The sequence below is a fragment of the Cervus canadensis genome, chromosome 1, assembly GCF_019320065.1.
Source record: "Cervus canadensis isolate Bull #8, Minnesota chromosome 1, ASM1932006v1, whole genome shotgun sequence".
Taxonomy (NCBI): Eukaryota; Metazoa; Chordata; class Mammalia; order Artiodactyla; family Cervidae; genus Cervus; species Cervus canadensis.
In genome coordinates, this window is record NC_057386.1 from 49,404,941 (window position 1) to 49,426,419 (window position 21,479).

Below are 21,479 nucleotides of genomic sequence, written 5' to 3' on the forward strand. Positions count from 1 at the left end.
AAGAGCAAGCTGTTTTCAAATATGAAATTGTTTTCAATACATTATTCAGAGACAGGAAGAGAGTGAAACAAGAGAGACATCCAGGGCACAAATTTAATGAGGCCTTCACTCATGAGCCCCACATTTCTATGACCCTAAAAGTAACTATATAAATTCTGTGCCCTCGATGTTACGCTTGTCACCCCCTAGTCTTAGCTCTGCCATTATTTCATTATATTTGCCAGTGTCCAAAGCAAAAACCTCTCTTTCATTTCTCTAATTTCAACTAAGTAAAAATATATATATATTTTTTAGGAAGGGTACATTTTATATTTTAATTTAAAAGAGTTTAAGAAAGCATCAGTTCTACACACATAATACTTCATTAATTGCATTCAATAAGAATACCAAAATAACTACCCAGTTGTGTACACCGTTATCTGAGAATGTGAGGGAAGACACCATTTCTCATTTGCTATTAACACAGAAAGTTACTGTCCAAGTCAATTCTAACCCTTACATGGAATTTCCTACAACTAAATAACTTCAACTATTACAATGTAACTGCACAAGCAAGAGAAACAGTATTCCGAAATCTCAACAGAAAAAACGTTTCCTGGCTGAATTAATATAAGTAAACAATCTCATTTGCCTAAGGCTTTCCGCCCCCCTTCTCTTTTTAAATTCTCAACTCAAAAGGAAAACCAAAACAGAGTTCCGAATCAAACCTAAAGCACTGATTGGGGCTCAGACGGTAAAGCGTCTGCCTACAGTGCAGGAGACCTGGGTTCGATCCGTGGGTCAGGAAGATCTCCTGGAGAAGGGAATGGCAACCCACTCTGGTATTCTTGCCCACTACCCCCCAAAAAGGGGCTCAAAGAAATATAAAACACAAAGATATTCAAATAAAAACCTTAGAATTTTAACTTCTGTAGTGTAAGCACAAATTAAAACATAATCTCTTTCAATGTTGATTATTAAAAGATAATCTTACCAGATAAAGCAGAAAGGTGTGCAGCCCTGTTCCAAGCCCAACAGAAGACAAAATTCCTAAGCCTATCCAGTAGGCATACAAAAGAAACTGTTTCTCTATACGTTGCACATACTGAAAAACAAAAGCGATAAGGTGATAAAAAACAAAATCAGAATTCTTAAGCAGAAATGTATTTATCAACTACAACTAAAAAAAAAACAAAAAACTAAGTTCCCAATAGGAAGAAAGTATTAAGATTCAAGGCTCCTTAAAGAGACCTAATTCCTCTAACATGTGGTAGCAGAGATGACCGAAAAAAAAAAAATCATATGATTGGAATAAAGCTCATTTCTACATTTTAAAAGTCCTACTATTACAATGACATTTGTAGGAAATATGCAAATTGCTGATAACTATGAGAATAAAAATTTTAAAGACACTTAAAAGTTTCACAAATTTTGTTTAAAAAAGCATGATAATATACAGTGGTAAGAGACGGGTGGTTATTTATATAATATTTGGAACCAGAACTTATTCTTGTTGATCCTAGTAAAAAAATGTACATAAAATTATTTTTATATATTTAAGACCAAGATGCTTTACAAGTAAAAGCAAACTGCAGCCCACTGGGATACAGACTTGGAAGATTTCCAGAGTTTAGATGCTCATATTGGACAGTAAATCCATCAAGCCGGTTCCCTGGAAACTCTTAATAGCACACACAGATTTCTTTAAAATATATTTAAAACCTGCACTTACATGTATAAAAACTTCTCTGATTGGAAGCAAACAGCTTCACCCCACTCCTTTTAATGCCATTTATTGTTTCCTAATTTTATAAGTAATATTTATAAGTAATATTATATAAGTAATATATGTTTATTACAGACAAGTAGAAATACATAAAGTAAAAAACAACTATCACCCATAATCTCCACCCTACCAAAGATAATCACCATCGGCATTTTGATGAACATAGAGGTAAGCTGCTCTAACATGTGAAATGGTACCATTTTAGAACTATTTCCTACCAGAATACATGAATATTTTGCTATTTAACAAAAGTTATTAACAAAATGTCCTATTTTCCCTTCATTTATGCTGGACTTACAGACAACAGGCAAGCGAACTTCTCCCCACTTTATACATATAAAACCGAACTTTCAATCTAGGATGATATATGAGCTTTGATAGGTCACAGTATAGAAAATATGAAGACTTTGGTAGTGATTAAAGAATTCATGCTGCCTTGACTAAACATTGCCTGGAAAGTTACCTTTAAATCCTTAAAGGTAAAAAGTAATGATATATACCAAATATAAATACTAAGCAGCCATGAACTACCACAAGAATATTTTAAATATTTGGCCTTAAAAATAAAACATTAAGATACCACTTATGATATAAATTTTTTTAAAAATCAACAAAACCCACAACAAAACCCAAACAGTTCCATTCTGAAACCGCCTGGGATCAGGGAGGGAACAAGCATAGTGCTGGACCCCTTACCTGTTGATGTGCTCCTTCAACATAATACATAGCTGTAAGCACAGCAAGCAGCAGTAAAAAAGACACCACAATGCTTTGACGATGCCATAATCTTAAAAGCAAAACAAAAAAATGAGATACATCACAGTCTCATTTTTAGGATTCATCACTCTCAAGACATTTCTCACTTAACGAAGTTTTTTAGCTCAGGTTTAGAAGTGGTTCTTGGTGGACTGAGCTCTTTTGTTCTTAAAGACTACAGTCTCTTGATGGACAGAAGAGAATAAACAAGATAACATGGGTACAGAATCTAATTTCTTACTGCAAACCCCACTGCAGCCCTCCCCATACCCCCAAATTACTTTTATATACTCCAACCTCTAAGTGGGACGGGACAAAGAGGATATATGTATACCTCTAGCTGATTCATGCTGTTGTATGGCAGAAACCAACACAGCACTGTAAAGCTATTATCCTCCAACTAGAAACGAACTTGAAAGAGTATGTACTGGATAGGGCATTAGCCTTTAGTCAGAGGACGTGGATCAGAGTCTCTGAAGTATTGCACTTAGAGTAAGACACTCAACTAATCTGATTCTGTTCCTTGTTTTTAAAATCATAATGATCATATACTTATTTTACCTTCTTCACAGAATTGCTAGAAGGATCAAATGAACTAAAAAGTGTTACAAAATACTTTATAAACCGGAATTACAATAAAAATGTAAGTATTATTACAGATATCTTGGAAAGGTAAACCAGAAAATGATTAAGGCAATTAAAAGTTCAACTTGCTCTTTATGATATCAGAAACAGGGCTTACAAGTACTAAATTTAAAGATAGAACACAATCTCCATGGCAGAGTCCTTTTCATTGGATCAAACTATCAGTAGTGCCACGTATCCTGAACCTTGACCTGCTAAAGAATCAGTGTATCTAACATACACAGGCCTGATTGCTCCTGAAGGTAAAGCCAGAAAAAAAAACTTTTCGTTGTTAGGGTTCTCCTTTGCATAAAGGATTCAATAGGAGACAATGGTCAACTCTAATAATCCAGTGAACAAATAGCAGTAAGGTTCCCTAATCTATTTTTCTTCAAACTACATATAAAGAGGAAAATAAATATGTTCCTATAACATTCTAAATTTAATTAATCCATTTTGATAGAGCAGGTGGCAGGAACAGGAGATTGCTGAAGACTTCCAGAATTAGTAAATAACAGTTTATATAAAAGTTAATGGAAGACTCCTTACTTTGAGGTCCATTCCTTCAAGATTACTAGGGTTTCCAGAGAAAAATACTGCAAGGTAATGAGTGGCTGCCTCCACAGGACAATATTCTGTCTTTCTTCTCTATCCCTCCTCTTCTTTTCATTCACTGAAGAGGGGTCTGAAAACATTAGTGCAGAAGTTAAAACAGGATGCTACTTTTCCCAGTCACTCTCAAAACTCACCTATCTTCCCATCCCACGTTTGAACGACTGCATAGAAACCTCAAAAGCAAACAACCTGATTCATACTGTGCCAAGTCTAGGCTATGTCCTGCTGTTCTTCTCTTACCATTATTTTTGGAATTATTTTAGAGTCAGGACACAAGTTTCTCTTATACATTACTGAAAGTGAAAGTGAAGTCGCTCAGTCATGTCCAACTCATTGCGACCCTATGGACTGTAGCCTACCAGGCTCCTCCGTCCATAGAATTTTCTAGGCAACAGGACTAGAGTGGGTTGCCATTTCCTTCTCCAGGGGATTTTCCTGACCCAGGGATTGAACCCGGGTCTCCAACATTGCAGGCAGACACTTTACCACCTGAGCCACCTGGGAAGCCCATACATTACTGGAATACTGAATTAGTCCACTTTCTATGAAGGGCAGTTTGGCATCATATCATAGAGCAAAGTGATTTAGAGCTCAAAATGTGAAGGCCAACTAGTAGCGTTGGTCAGTCACATCCAACCCTGCGATCCCATGGACCATATAGCCTGCTAAGCTCTTATGTCCACAGAATGCTCCAGGCAAGAAAGGGGATCTTCCCAACTCAGGGACTGAACCCAGGTCTCCTGCATTGCAGGCAGATTCTTTACCATCTGAGCTATCAGGGAAGACCAGCAGGTTCTGCTCTAAAAAAACTTTGTGAAGGGACATCAAACCCTGGCTCTGCCACCTACTGGTCAAAGCGAGTTAACCTTTCTGTGCCTCAGTTTTCTCTTCTCTAAAATAAAGATAAAAATAGAACTTACTTTTTAGGGTCTTGTTAAAGATTAAATGAGTTAACACATGTATATATATGTGCAATTAAGGTTACTTATTCTTGTAAATAGTAGTAAATCTCTTGGCATCATCTCTCAAAATTATAAATGCACATACTCTCCAGTTGAGCTATTTCAAATCCTAAAAAATGATGCTGTGAAAGTGCTGCACTCAATATGCCAGCAAATTTGGAAAACTCAGCAGTGGCCACAGGACTGGAAAAGGTCAGTTTTCATTCCAATCCCTAAGAAAGGCAATGCCAAAGGATGCTCAAACTACTGCACAATTGCACTCATCTCACATGCTAGCAAAGTAATGCTCAAAATTCTCCAAGCTAGGCTTCAACAATACATGAATCATAAACTTCCAGATGTTCAAGCTGGTTTTAGAAAAGGCAGAGGAACCAGAGATCAAATTGCCAACATCTGTTGGATCATAGAAAAAGTAAGAGAATTCCAGGAAAACATCTATTTCTGCTTTATTGACTACACCAAAGCCTTTAACTGTGTGGATCACAACAAACTGTGGAAAATTCTGAAAGAGATGGGAATACCAGACCATCTGACCTGTCTCTTGAGAAATCTGTATGCAGGTCAAGAAGCAACAGTAAGAACTGGACATGGAACAACAGACTGGTTCCAAATAGGAAAAGGAGTACGTCAAGGCTATATATTGTCACCCTACTTATTTAACTTATATGCAGAGTACATCATGAGAAACGCTGGGCTAGAAGCACAAGCTGGAATCAAGACTGCCGGGAGAAATATCAATAACCTCAGGTATGCAGATGACACCTCCCTTATGGCAGAAAGTGAAGAAGAACTAAAGAGCCTCTTGATGAAACTGAAAGAGGAGAGTAAAAGAGTTGGCTTAAAACTCAACATTCAGAAAAATAAGATCACGGCATCTGGTTCCATCACTTCATGGCAAATAGATGGGGAAACAGTAGAAACGGTGGCAGACTTTATTTTTGGGGGCTCCAAAATCACTGCAGATGGTGATTGCAGCCATAAAATTAAAAGATGGTTGCTACTTGGAAGCAAAGTTATGACCAACCTAGACATTACTTTGTCAACAAAGGTCTGTCTAGTCAAGGCTATGCTTTTTCCAGAAGTCATGTATGGATGTGAGAGTTGGACCATAAAGAAAGCTGAGTGCTGAAGAACTGATGCTTTTGAACTGTGGTGTTAGAGAAGACTCTTGAGAGTCCCTTGGACTGCAAGGAGATCCAACCAGTCCATCCCAAAGGAGATCAGTCCTGAGTCTTCACTGGAAGGACTGATGTTAAAGCTGAAACTCCGATACTTTGGCCACCTGATGCGAACAGCTGACTCATTGGAAAAGGCCCTGATGCTGGGAAAGATTGAAGATGGGAGGAGAAGGGGATGACCGAGGACGAGATGGTTGGATGGCATCACTGACTCAATGGAGATGAGTTTGGGTAAACTCTAGGAGTTGGTGATGGACAGGGAGGCCTGGCGTGCTGCAGTCCATGGGATCGCAAGGAGTCAGACACGACTGAGCGACTGAACTGAACTGAACTGTCACTCAATAATTCTACTTAGGAGAATGATTAGGTGTAAGGAGAAATGACTTTTGTACAAGTTTACTCAGTGCAGTGTTATCTGCTTTAATAAGACGGAGGAGTGATTAAAATATGTTATACCTGAACAATAGAACACTAGACAGCCATAATAAAGAATAAGCTCTTGGGACTTCCCTGGTGGTTCAGTGAATAAGAATCCACCTGCCAAAGCAGGGGACTCCGGTTCAAGCCCTGGTCTGGGAAGACCCCACATGCTGCGGAGCAATGAAGCACGTGGGCCCCAACTACTGAGCCTGTGCTCCACAAGAGAAGCCACAGCAATAAGGAGCCTGTGAACCGCCATGACGAGCAAGCCCGAACGCAGCAACGAAGTCCTAGTGCAGCCCCAAACAAACAAATAATAAAAAAGAGTAAGTTCTTCATGTACAATCTCTAGAAAATAGTGAGTTAAAAATCCCAAACAAATGCACACCATGGAACAGAACAGTACTGTGTCATTCTCACATTAATTTTAAACTCCAAAGGTGTAGGCAATAGTAGAAGAATATACAAATGTATGTGCTTGCTGAAAGGAATGAAAAAATGACATGTAAAAGCTCCGAATGGGACGAGACTATGGCACATGCAATGACTATCTCTGAATCCTGAGACTCCTGGTGAAATGACACAAAATGTATTGACAACCAAAGTAACCCAAAAGTCAGTTAAGTGCTGCAAACACATTCTGCAAAGCAACTTAGTGATCAAAATGAACAGATGGGAACTACTACTTCAGAAAGCTTGCAGTCCTTCCAGTAGAAGATTTCTATGATATAATTATTACTCTGCTGAAATACTGATATTATTTGCAATGTGTTTGAGATGTCATGATCAAGTTAAAAAGAAAATCATTACAATTAACAGAAAAGGAAAACCTTTCACTTTCTTTTAAACACATAAAGGAAAGTTCTTAAATCATCTATAGAAATGATAACTGTAATTTTTAGAGTAAATGTATAAATAAGAGTCATATATACTGAAATTTACCACAAATACCTAATTCAATTAAAATACAAATTTACTTGTCTCAAACTAAAATTTGAAAAGAAATCCACAATAATCACATTCTGACTTTTTGGATAATTATAAAAACTACAATTAGCAGAATAAATAAATTTTAATCTATTTCTAAGGTTACAAAATAGCATGATACAACTGAATGGCAAACAAAGTCAAATAAATATTACCACATCGTAAGATTAAAAAGCAATAATTTTGTATCTAGAACACTGCTGATGTGACTATGACCAAGCTGCTTCTGCTATCACTGTGAAAAATCACCTTATAGGCCCTTATACAGCCACAATTTAATTTACTATGAAGATGAAACAAAAGATAATCTTTTACAAGACTTATAAGAATTTTATGTATTTTACATATTATTTTATTAACAAAAGATAATGCATATTAGATATAATATATTTCTATTTTATTCCAATGAAAAGGATATCGTTTAAACCCATAGATCTTCTCCCTTCAAACCACCATCCTTTACCTGTGAAGTTTCCATTATATTGTTCCTTGTTCATTGCTACACGTCTCTGGTCACAATTTTTTCCATTCTCTGCCATTTCATAGATCAGAAACTCTTGAGGAGCTAAGAAAACAAAATAAAATCCAGTGGTATGTTACATATTCCTGCTTTGTTTCTGTGGCTGAATGACACTGAATCCCCACCTGCTATCTCAATGTGCTGACACCTTAACTTTTTCTGTTATAATCAAGATTTAATAATCTGTATAAAGTCTAATAGAAGTATTAAAAATATGAAAGACATGTTGTTGCAATCCTTTTTCAAACAGCTATCCCAATGCTTTTCCAGATTAAAATTTGCAGGCGATTGGTCCACAGAAGGTTATAAAATACTAGCACCTTCAAACAGGTAACTTATGTCTAAAGTCTTTCTAATTCATTAATACCGTACACACTATCTACTCAAATTTTACCAATCTTTCAGTCTTTTGGCATTACTTAAAAAAAAAAAAAGGATTACATTATCAAACATGTTAAAAATGTTGACAACAGATCCAAGATTAATTATATTTAGCAAGTAATTCTACTGAAAGAAAAAAAAAGTACAGGCATAGAAGGTGAAAATTTTAAATGTTTAAGATAAGTTGAATGTACTCTTTAGGGACTTGCCTGGTGGTGCGGTGATTAAGAATCCGCCTTCCAATGCAGGGGACATGGTTCCGGTCCCTGGTCAGGGACTGAGGTCCCACGCGCCCTGCCTAACTACTGAGCCTGTGGGCCCCAACTGAGACCTCAGGCAGCCGAGAGTGAGTAAATATTTAAGTGTACTCGTTATATCACACTTCATATTACGAGTACAGATGTAAATTTTTTACTTAAAATCTCTATCTTACAACATATAAACTGTGCTGATGTAATCATTTGACACAAAAACACCAGATCACCTGTGCCTGTATCACTCTTTCAGGTGCCAGTAAAGCAAACCTTGCTACTCAAAATGTGCATCACTTCAAAGTCTCAGTGCTGCGTCCTCTGCGTGTGCCCTGAGTCCTGCTAGATTTAGACTCAGCTGATGAGAATATGACGTAGTCATGGGTTCAATCTTCCTATAGTTTGTTAGTTAGAACTATTTTATCCCTTGACTAAAATTCCAACTATACTTTAGGCTTCATAAAGGAAAACAAATGTAAGACTATAGAGGCTGAAGAAAAAGCCTACATTCATTACCCCAACAGAAGGTTTCTTCTTTTAGACACAATCCATTTCTGGACACCTTTTTTTGTTGCCTTCATTTTTCAATAAACAAATTAACATATCAGGAAATAAAGCATAGATTTTCCTCAGCACAGATGGAGAGCCTGAAGCAGAGGACTGTGAGTCTAAAATCTGGATTTGCACACCAGATTTGCTACTAACTAGTTGCGTGATTTTAAGTAACTCATTTTTTTCTAGATCTTGCTTCTTTGGATCTACAAAAGGAGAACAAAAATTCTCACATCCACAGGATTGATGACAATGAAGGAGTGTGTATTTGGGCATGCTAGCGTGCATATAAACATAAATGGCAATACACCAAACGGGGAGGTATATGAAGCAGTAAACTTAGCAACTGTCTATGTGAGAGAAAAGTACTTCATAGCACAGGCCTCATGCCTACCACATAGGTTACATCAGTGCTTTTCATTCAACACTCAGTATAAAAGTTCTGGGGTCAGTAATGGCCACTGAAGACACAAATGTGAATAACACAAGATTCTTATCCTCCAGCAGGTCTTAGTCTGGTAGGGAAACCAGATGAACATAAGACTTCAATTATAACATAAAACAATGAAACAGATATACAGTAAATACCTTAGCAGAAAGAAAACAGGTTTTGGAATCTAACAACTGGATTCAAATCCAAACTTCCCAGTATCTATTTTAAGCTTTGGCAAGTTTTTACATCTCTCTGTATATCAGTTTCTTTAATTTGTAAAACAGAGATAACACAAAGGGTACTCAGGATTAAATAAAATAAGGTACATAAAATACTAATATTGTCTCATCTTTCATAGGCACTCAATATATGCCAGTTACAATGATGATAATGTTAGGTAGTTAGAATAGGAAAAAGGAGTCCAAAATGGCGGTGGCTAAAGGCTTCCCTGGTGGCTCAGATGGTAAAGCATCTGTCTGCAATGCTGGAGACCCAGGTTCGATCCCTGGGTCAGGAAGATCCCCTGGAGAAGGAAATGGCAACCCACCCCAGTACTCTCACCTGGAAAATCCCATGGACAGAGGAGCCTGGTAGGCTACAGTCCATGGGGTCACAAAGAGTCAGACACCACTGAGCGACTTTACTTTAAAGACAAAGAAGGGAAAAGCTTGTGAAAACAGAACAAAGGAAGGTCGGAAAACCGGAGTGAGGACCTCAGGTAAAACAAACAGCACTCCAGGCTAGTCCGAATTTACACACGGAAGGCCTAGGAGGAGGAGAAAAAACATATAAAAAGAGGAGCCAAAATTGGGCCGGGGCCTCTCTTCTCTTCATGTCTTTTGGGTTGGCATGCCCTCACGCCTCAAGGATGTATTTTCCTTTGCTTTGTAAATAAAACTGAGCTGTAACACTGGTCCGTCCAAGGGCTGTAATGCTGGTCCGTCTAGTAGCTTCAAATTTTTGTTGCGACAAGACAGAACTGAGGAAATTACAAACTCCCCCGACAATAAGGAGACAGAAAGTACAGGATAAAGTATGGGAGCTCAGAGGGCAATACATTCATAGTAGTCATGGAAGTTGAAACTTGATTCTGTAAACTTAAGTCATACTTCTGTGACGATGATTTCAAAGACAAGCAATTACAAAAAAATATGAAGATAATTTGTGAAAATCTGTATGATCAAAGCATCACAATAGGTTTACAAAATACAATGCATTCCACAAATCATACTTTCTGGTTTTATTAATAAAATTAACTGAATATATCTTAAATGAACCATATAATAAAGAAGTTAAAGATTTTCCATCTTCCAATCATTCACTAGGAAGTTAAAGATTTTCCATCTTCTAACCATTCATATATAAGTTCTGTAAATACTTAAAACTGCAAACTCATATTCAGCCAAATTCTGCAGGCAATTCATTTTCGAGATGAACAGCTATTCACCTACATCACAATAAAGAACATTTAATTAATTTGTGATGCAAAGATGTAAGAAGACAAAAGAGCTGATGTGTTATGAAGGAAAACTCTAAAACCTTTCCCCCTACAAAATATCAATAACTCATTTCCCCAGTCTTACTCTTACCCATGGTATCACCTTTGAGAGACAAAGTTTTATTCAAAACAACTTGGGTCTGTTTAAGTTCTTACTTAATAACAATGGTATTATGCAACCACTCAAAGATGTTTTACAAGACATTTCAAGAGGAACTTTTACTTGAGCAAATAATGTGTTCTTACACAATATGCTAAAAAAGAAAACAGTCCACTGACATTTCCTACTCAAAAAATTCTCTAGAAAAAAAGTCTGGAATTTTGTTTTGTAAGAAGTAACATAAGAGACTAAGTTATTTTAATTTGTCTGCTTCTTTACAAACAAAATAAATTCACAGTTTAAAAAGCAGTTTTTGAAAAACTTTTGCCAACCTCTAGCCCCACTTCCCTACTAGAGGTTGGGAGACGAGGCTGAAAGTTCAAACCCTCTAATCACCTCTAGGTTTTTCTGGTGACTTCTCCCCACTCTGGAGGTAACAACGGGCCCAACAAAAGTTGCCTCATTAGAATAAAAGGTGCTCCTTTCACTTACATCACTCAGGAAAATAACAAGGGATTTGGGAGCTTTGTGCCTGGAATTGGGACAAAGACCAAATATATATTTCTTATGCCATAATTACTCAATTACATAAGGACAGAATTACACACTTACAGAAGAAGAGAATATGCTAATTATGGGCTGAATTGTACCTCCCCCCCTCTTATATGCTGAAGCTCTAATCCCCAAAGTGACTGTATTTATATTATAGTTGGGGCTTTTAAGCAAGTAATTAAGGTTAAATGAGGTCCTAAGGGTGGGACCCTAATCAGATAGATCTGGTGTCCTTAGAAGAGGAGAAAAGAGACACCAGAGACCTCTCTCTGTATGCATAAAAAGGAAATGCCATGTGAGGACAAAGAAAGAAGACAGCCATGCACCAGCCAAGAAGAGAGTTGGCACCTTAATTTTGGACTTCCAGCCTCCAGAACTGAGAACATTAACTCAGTGCCCCAAAGCTGCCAATATGTCTCGACTGATCTGAGGCCAAATCAGGGCAAGCAGCATTTCACCTGTACTCCACACTTCAAGACCGAATGCATCCATGCTACTCTAATTCTGTTCTCCTTCCCACCTGAAAATAGCTTTATTCCCTTGGAGCTAAAAAAAAAATCCTACCAACATCGCTTACTAGTTGTATAACCTTGGGTAAGTAATTTAAGCTTTTGCATTTGAGTTTATTTGTAAAATATCCCCATTCCTATTTTCATGTCATCCTTAAATGTTCTTCGTGTTGCTCTGGGGACTCTCATTTATTTTCTCTACTTTAAGAAAAATTATATATAATTGTCCTGCACAGCGTCTGGCTGGCACACAGCAGGTACTTAATGTTAGCTTCTCTACATCCTTTCCAGGAATGTCTCAATTTTTCAAAAACAACCATAGTCAATACTGCCTGAGTATTCATTTATAGGCACTTGTTTTCCATATTTCTATACTATTCAAGAGCCTGCACGACTGATTTTTACAGAAGCATCGACAGAAAGATCTTGGTTTGTTATGCTAGATAACAAAAATGAATTATTTTTCATCAATGCAACCACTTTGAAAAGTACCAAAAGGACAATCTGTTAAAAATCATTATAGGAAAAAAAAAAAATCATTATAGGATAAAAAAGAAGACGTTTGCTTCTTGGCAAGAAAACTATGACAAACCTAGACAGTGTGTTGAAAAGCAGAGACAATACTCTGCCAACAAAGGTTCGTATGTATAGTCAAGGCTATGGTCTTCCCAGTGGTCACATACAGTTGTGAGAGCTGGTAAAGAAGCTGGTAAAGAAAACAGAGGACCGAAGAATTGATGCCTTTGAACTATGGTGCTGGAAAAGTCTCCTGAGAGTCCCTTGGCCAGCAAGGAGATCAACCCAGTCAATCTTCAGGGAAATAAACCCTGAATACTTGTTGGAAGGACTGATGCTGAAATTGAAACTTCCATATTTTGGTCATCTGATGCAAACAGCTGACTCATCGGAAAAGTCCCTGAGGCTCGGAAAGATTGAAGGCAGAAGGAGAAGAGAGCATCAGAGGATGAGATAACTGTATGGCACCACTGATGCAATGGACATGAACTTGGGTAAACTTCGGGAGATGGTGAGGGACCGAGAGGCCTGGCTTTCTGCAGTCCATGGGGTCGCAAAGAGTAGGACACGACTGGGTGGCTGAACAACAACAAAAAAGCTCTAGCCAATGTATCGAGGTAAAGATGAAATAAACATTTTTAAGGAGAGCCACTTTTCAGTTTAATGAAGTAGCACAAATTCTGAAAATGTTACTAAATATTGTCAGTCAGATCCCTGGATGTGGGAATAAACCCAAAGTATTACTAGCCTGTTTAAAAGACTGAAATCTCCTCAAAAAGGAACCTAGCAGATAGACGTGTTCCTGACATTCAATGTAGCCTTGCACAGAGACTGTTATAATATCAATTTGAATGGCATGCATTGAAGTTAGTTTTGTTTCTAAGAATAAAATTGTTGAAATAAACTCTACAGGTCTATGGATGGGATGAGAAGACAAAAATACGAAAGCAGATTAACTCAAATATCTAAAAATTTTCACTGTGAAAATATATCTAGATACAAGAAATGCTTTAAAAGGCTGTAACTAGTAGATTTTAAATACAGCTGAAGCACACTTAAAACCTAAGGTTGATATTAAAATATGTGGAGTTTTTTGTTTCTGTTGCTCAGAAAACTGCTAAAATCAGCTCACAAAGGTTCTTTGTAGGCTGTGCATCCAGTGTACTAAGACTATAATGCTCCATTCATTTTAAACATTAGCTACACTTGTAATGCAAAAACAATGTCAAACTAAATTACTGTGAGTTCCCCAAAGTGACACAAAAAACACTGGAGGATGTCATGAAAATACAACTTACTGAGTGACACAAGACTCACTGGAGAATTTACCAAGATGAAAATAAAAAGGAAACAATTTTCTTCGTCACTGAATTCCAAAATAAAATGAACATACCTCCTTTTAAGAAAACCATCTATCCACATGATTCTACTTTCTCACAAAAATATTAAGTCAGCTTTCTCAATAAAACTACAGTGTTTCTCATACAAGGCACACAGACAGCCAACTTGAGAGTATTACATCTCTTGGTAAACTTTTTTGCTTTTAGAGTGTATGCCCTTGGTTGGATTATTTAGTATATTCAGTCACAGACCATTCCAAAATAGTTATAGACTTCCCTAAAAAACAGGTTAAGAAACTGCAATTTCTTCTTGGAAACGTAATAAATAAATACTGTAAGTGAAGAGTAATACATCTTGACCAGTGAGATTCTGACACAGTTTTCTGTTTGTATAGGAGCAGAAAGGCCAAGATAATTCCAACACCATGCACAGTATCAGAGTGATTATCAGACCATCTGACTCCAAACCAGAGTATCCATCACATGGTAGTGACAGTTCAACAATCTGTTCTCTGAAAATTCACAATTTGAATGAGAATATATGAAAAACATTCCTTGAATCTAACTTTCTAAAGTTTGGGGAAATTAAAAAAATTAAAATCCCAAGTTAGTTAACAATTTAAAATCATTCAGAATGTCAATAAATCTCCTAATAATGGGTTAGCAGGTTATAAGTATATTTTTCTGTCCTAAAATATCCCTCAACTTAATGAAGCGAAATGTAAAGTATAGGCAACTCATCAAAGTCTTCTAATTGTTGAAAAAGGCCACTGCTCCAGGTCTAATTTTTAACTAAATTTTAAGTAAAAATCCAAATTAAAACAAAATAAATACAATCTGAAAAACACTTTAGGAACTCCCTTTTTGCAAGTCTGATAGGTTTTGGGTGTAAAAACACAATTTTGTCTTCATAGGCAAAATGCATAACTTGTAAAATTATAACCTAAAAATCCCATTTTTCACTTTCTCTCAACCTATTTCTAAATGTTCATTCAGTTTTTTATAACCAATGCAATCTTAGCAAAACATTTTCACCAAAAAGATGGAGAGTACGAGTAAGGTCAAGAATTAAGATAATTAAAGGAGTAACAGTCTAGATTTGGGAGACTCTGCTGAGAGACCTTCAGAATGTCATTTCTCACCCTGACTCTCCCTTTCCTCATCCAATTATTAGGCACGTAGAATAAGAGACTGCCATAATTTTCTTCCTATTCTAGTAGTCTACAAATCCTACTCAGACTAAGGCCAGGGTTTTGGATTTCTATAATAATAACTACTTCTGTACAGTGATATATAGGTTGCATAAAGAGTAGCTAATCTACTAACAACGTTTTGTAGGAAACAGTCATTTTTACACTTGCCTTCTACAAATCAGAAATTGAGGGCTCCAAGGGCCCCAAAGAGCAACTCAGCAGCATATAAATGACAAGGTAAGAGTTTGACCTCACTTTCTCAAGCCCAAATTCAATTTCTTCTACTACACAAAACAGTCAAATGACAGTATTTTCAATTCTCACCAATGAATTCTGGGGAAAAAAAAGACCCCCCCCCAAAAAAAAAAAGGCTCAAAGGTTTAGCTTGTCCTAGCATTTATAAATGTTCCCCATTATTAGAATTAAGAGAACACTAAGCTCTATTGCTTCTCATTATTCAAACTGACTCATCTGTAGGTTATTACTGTTTGTATATTTCTTTGACAAAACTTTACATTCTGATTGCTTAACAGACCTCACTATTTTATTGCCCCTAAATGCCTGAGGAAGAAACATAAGCTACTCTATACAAGTCATTAATATGAAAAGTTAAGTCACAGAATATTTTCAAATGACAAGGGTACATGCTTCAGATTATTTATATCAAAATGAAGGCTTTAATCAAGATAATTCTAAAATTTGTGATTTATAAACAGACTGAATTCACCTAAAAGAATATAGCACCAAAACTTATAACATAAAAATAGGTTAAAGATACACAGAGATAGAATAAATGCAACATTATATTGGGAGGTTTCAAAACAACTATTAATTACTGATATTTCAAACAAACAAAAAAACAAGAACAAAACATCCAGTAAGACAGAAGATTTTAACCACAAAATTAAGAAATAAAATATGGGGGGGGCAGATATGCACAAGATTCAGCATATGACAATTAGAAAATATAGATTTTTTTCATAAACCACTTATGATTATTAAGCTAAGAAATAAGTCACAAAAAATTCTAAACAATGGGCATCATAGGCCACATTCTCAACCCAGAAATTATGTCAAACTTTAGCAACAAAAATATAAGATTTGCACATATTTAGCAGCTAATGCACACAATTCTAAATAACTTGGGTCAAAATAAGAGAAAACTGAAAAATGCTCCAAACTACTGGAATTAATAAGTGAATTTAGCATAGTCACAGGAGAAAAAGTCAAAATCAATATTATATACTTGGAATAAACAGAAAGTTAAAATTTTCAAAAGTGCATATATAATAGCATCTAAAATACTTAGAGGTAAGTTTGACAAAATTTCTAAAGGTTTTAAAGACCCATTCTAAAAAGGTTTTAAAAATAAATCACAGAGGATCTAAATAAATGGGAAACCATGTATCATGCTCACCATTAGGAAGACTCAATATTGTTACTATGTCAATTTCCCTCAAACTGATGTATAGCTTTAATGCAATCTCAAACAAAAACTTAAGCAGGCTTTCAAAAAAATTCAATGTGACAAATGGATTCAAAATTATATAGAAGTACACAGAATTTAGACTAGCTAAAACAATTTGGTAAACAACAGAAGTGGAAGACTTGCACTAATTGATTTCAAGACTTGCTTTACTACAAAGCTACAGTATTCATGACAGTGTGGCTTTGGCAAAAGGACAGATGTAAATTAATGGAACAGAGTAGAGAATACAGAAACAGACCCACATACATAGGGTCAATTAATTTTCAACAAAAGTACAAGGCAATTTAATGGTGAAAGGAATAGCCACTCAACTGAATATTCTTATAAAAGAAATGAACATTGACCCTTATTCTCATATGATCAACTGATTTGAAATGAATCACAGATCTAAACATAGGAACTAAAACTATAAAGCTTCTAAAAAGAAAAAAACAAAAACAAAAAATGTTGGCAGTCTTGGGGTAGATAGATATTTCTTAGGATTTAAAAAGCATGAACCATAAGACAAAAAATGTATAAACTGGACTTCATCAAGTTTAAAAACTTTTGTTCTCTGAAACACAGTTAAAAAAAAGGTCAGCCACAGAATGAGAGAAAATACTTGCAATATATATATCTGACGAAGTTCTTATATCCAGAGTATATCTATCTTTCTATACATACGTTAGAGTAATAAACAATGAAGATGTGTTTTACAGGCATGGAGACAGACAAACTGACCAAGAAACAGAAAAGATGGCTTCTCCAAAGATTTTTGTTGGACTTTCCTGGTGGTACAGCAGATGAGACTCCGCCTGCCAATGCAGGGGACGTGGGTTCAGTCTCTGGTCTGGGAAGATTTTACACGCAGAGGAGCAGCTACGCCCATGCGCTACAACTACCAGGCCTACACTCTAGGGCCTAGAAGCCACAACTACTGAAGCCCATGAGCCTAGAGCCTGTGCTCCACAACAAGGGAAGACGCTGCAATGAGAAGCCCACGCACCACAAAGAAGAGTAGCCCCCAGTGGCAGCAACTAGAGAAAGCCCATGTAGCAACCAAGATTCAGCACAACCAAAAATAAATGAATAAACAAACAGATAAAAATTTTAAAAAAGATTCTTGTATATTTGGAACTCTACATGACAGAAATGGCAAGACAGATTAGTGGGAAAAGAAGAGACTATTCAAAGTGATTATCCATAAAAGAAAAGAAAATCTGGATCCCACTTTGAACCATGCACAAAATTCAATTCCAAATGGACTGAAGATTTAAAAGTCAAGAATCAAAACTTGTAGAAGAAAACATAAATTCCTTTCTGCCTTGGGGTAGGGAAGGATTTCCTGAGACACACAAAAGAGCTAACTATAAAGAAAAAGACTGATAAACTGGACAACTTGAAATTAAACTTAAAATTCATCACAAGGTATCTTAATGAGACCACAAACCAGAGGAACATATAACTGAAAAGAACTAGTAGCCAGAGTACACACAGAATTTTACATTATTAAGAAAAAGACAAATAACGCTACAAAGCTGAAATAGGCAAAAGGCATGAAGAGGTATTTCATCACAGAGGATCTACCTGACCTCACTGATAATCAAAAAATATAAACCAAGGGACTTCTCTGGTGGTTCAGTGGTTAAAAATCTGCCTGCCAATGCAGGGTTTGATGCATGGTCCGGGAAGACCCCATATGCTGCAGAGCAACTAAGCCCCCATGCCACAACTACTGAAGCCCACTCATCGGGAGTCTGTGCACCACAAGAGAAGCCTCCACTCCCTGCAGCTGGGGAAGGCCCATGTGCAGCAACAAGGATCAGCACAGCCAAAATAAGTAAATAAATAAATTTAAATACACACATAAAAACACCAAGATCATAGTGAGGTATCAATTGCATCCATTATCGTCTTAAAAAATGTTTTATTGACGTATAGTTGATTTACAATTTTGTATATCCACTGACTTTTGCAGGTGCTTAAACAACTGAGCTCCAAAACTTAGCAACTTAAAAGAAAAAAGTCATTTACTATTTCTCATGGTTCTGTGAGTTAGATTGGGCAGTTCTGGTCTGGGCTAGCTTGGCTCTAGAGCTGGGCTGGTCTAAGTTGGATGCTCCAACCAGTTGTCCACACCCCAGCAGGTTAGCCTGGGCCCTTCTTCACGCGGTGGGCTCCGGGTTCATTAGAACATTACGAGAAGACCGGCCCCGATGTCCAAGTGCTTTTCAAGTCTCTCCTTGTGGTCATGTTTCCTGATGTCCCTTTGCCCAGAGTAAATCACATAGTCAAGTACAGAGACAAGGGGTGGAATAACAGGCTCTAGAAGTAAAAATCATATTGTTGAGGGGTATGCATATAATGATGAAAAGAATTTGTGACCATTCTGTAATCCAACAATTTATCACTCTTTACTTGCATTCCTTTGTATGGAAATTTGTATTTCTCATCCTTACCTCTAGATTTGTATACCTAATGGCAGAATTTGCATGAATCCTAATCACCTCAGATTTAACATGTACTTTCTTCTCCCTCTCCATCCCCTTTCTTGTAATAAACCTGGTCCTTCCCAAACCTTTCCTCTCCCAGTACTTGGCACAACCATCCACCCAGTTACTAAATCCAGAAGAACAGTCATCCCTGACTCTTCTCAATTCCTTACCCCTCACATCCAAGACCAAGTCCTACTCCATATATATCTAGTGTCCACCCACTGTGCTCTCCATGTTTTTACATCCACTCTGATCCAGGCCATTTTCAACTCTCACTTGGACTACTGCAATGGACTCAATGTCTCTCTCCATTTCTACTCTTGCCCCTTCAATTCATCTTTCACATACGAGCAAGAATAAACTGCTTATAAATCATACTCCTCTCCTACTTGAAACTGTAGAAAGACTAGTGCTAATTACACTAAAAATCAAATCCAAACTCATTTCCATAGTCTACAAACCTCTACATAATCTGGACCCTGAATGTTTCCTACCTCATCTCACATCACTATATTCTTGGTGTACCCTGCTAGTCTTAAACAAGGACATATCCACATTAACTCTCTCTCAAATCCTTGTTTGTTTCCTTCATAACATGTATTACACTGTGCTTATCCTTTCATTTTTGTATTTTTTTCTCTATAGGGTTCCTAACTAAAATATCTATTAGTTTTTGTTTCCCACTGTTTTCCCCAGAATTTGGTAAAAAGCTTAAGACATAAGGTGTTTGTTCACTGATTGGATGAATGGACGGATATGGCAAGAGATACTGCAAAATGATCTTCTCATGCAAAGAAAGTAAGTGCTACAAGACATCATTAAGCATCAAACCCCCAAATTTCAATTCTCAAAGTCTGTGTTATAGCTTACACATATAATGTAAACTGTTAATAACACAAAAAAGTTGAGGTAATGCCCTACAAGAACAACTCATTTGGCTAAGAATCCTACATATGTTGTAAGATATTCATGAAATGTGAATATATACATGTATATATTTATTGAAACTTCATTAATAATGAGGTAACAATAACCAAGTAAGCAGCAACACAAAGATATGCTTTCCAAAGAGGGTTGGGAAAACATTCTTAGCAACTGCTCAGTAGACCACACAATGACATAACAACTCTGGTTAACTATCTGGCCGGCTTTTCTAAGGCTTTACTTAAACTTTACTCAATTAACCCTAACAATAAAGGTATGTACTAACCTCAGTATCTAGGAGTAAACTGAGATAATAAGAGGTTAAGTAATTAGCCTAAGGGTTACCCAGTAGTAGATGTGGAATTTGAACAAAGGCCATCTAAATTCAAAGCCTAGGCTCTCAACACTATTTATGCAGTCCTTCCAGGGAAATCTATAAAGACGAAGATTTTATTAATGAACCTCAAGAATAAGAGAAAACACCACAATGACCTACTGAAAAGATTTTTTCATTTCTGGAACACTGACAAACTCTTTAAATTATAGTTAAGAGACTAAATAAGTTTGGCGAAATCAACGGAAGCAAAAAGATTATTAACAGGACAAAAAATTAACTCTTCTACAGTGGCTCTTTACCCAGAATGAAATAATTACACTGAAATTATAAACAGCTTGGGGAAATTTTTTTATCAGGAGCAAAGAAATTAATACAGCTTCCTCCTACTCATTAGCAAGAACACTCACTCAAGTAGAGACATGTGTTACAAAGATCTTCTGTCTTTTCCACTTGCCAGAAAGAAGACACCTTGATATCCGATAGTAGTGAAGCATGAACTCAAGAGTAACTATTCTGAAGAACAGAACTAAATTTTTCCTTTCTTTATGCCACTCCACTGCAAATCTTGCCAAGCATAGTTTTTGTTTTCCTAGAATTTACAAGACTAAATCAGCTAAAAAGGGGAAAAAAATGTATTCACACATATAGATCCCTTTAGTACATAAGAAACCATTTTCGTGCACGCCAGGAAATATTGCCAAACCAAATAAAGATGCCTGGAGACAACCTCAGCAGAAAGAAAGAACACTTGGGACCTCATTTCCAGTTCAGGTTCTGGCACTACCTAAGCCATATGACCTCAGGCAAGCCAATTACTGACTGTTTCTGGGCCCTAATTTTCTCCTCTGTTAAATGAGAAGAATCCAACTATGTGTTCACAGAGGTTGCATCTCATTCTAAACATTGCTTTCAATAAGTTTCAGTGAAATAACGTAAGGCTTTAGTTAACTACATGTAAGCACCCAAAAGTTCAACTTCCTCTACACTTGTAAATTTTTAAGTGACAGTACCTGATGGCCAAAAAAGATCAAATTTAAACTCCCAAATGCAAAACTAAACTCATTTTCAAGTCACCGACTTATTAACCAAGGTGACTAATACAG

The 21,479-nt window shown here is 36.6% G+C and overlaps 1 protein-coding gene across 5 annotated transcripts in view; it reads right to left on the reverse strand.

The window, feature by feature from the left end:
* Window positions 1-21,479, reverse strand: part of VMP1 (vacuole membrane protein 1) — a 118,587-nt gene that overhangs the window by 94,944 nt on the left and 2,164 nt on the right. For all 5 annotated transcript variants that reach the window (XM_043482582.1, XM_043482558.1, XM_043482566.1 and 2 more), the window contains 4 exons: window positions 7,771-7,872; window positions 3,695-3,830; window positions 2,462-2,552; window positions 974-1,084 (listed from right to left, as the gene is read on the reverse strand). In XM_043482582.1, the coding sequence (XP_043338517.1) occupies window positions 974-1,084; window positions 2,462-2,552; window positions 3,695-3,830; window positions 7,771-7,846 (414 nt within the window). In that variant the 5' untranslated portion in view covers window positions 7,847-7,872. The remainder of the gene's footprint in view (window positions 1-973; window positions 1,085-2,461; window positions 2,553-3,694; window positions 3,831-7,770; window positions 7,873-21,479) is intronic.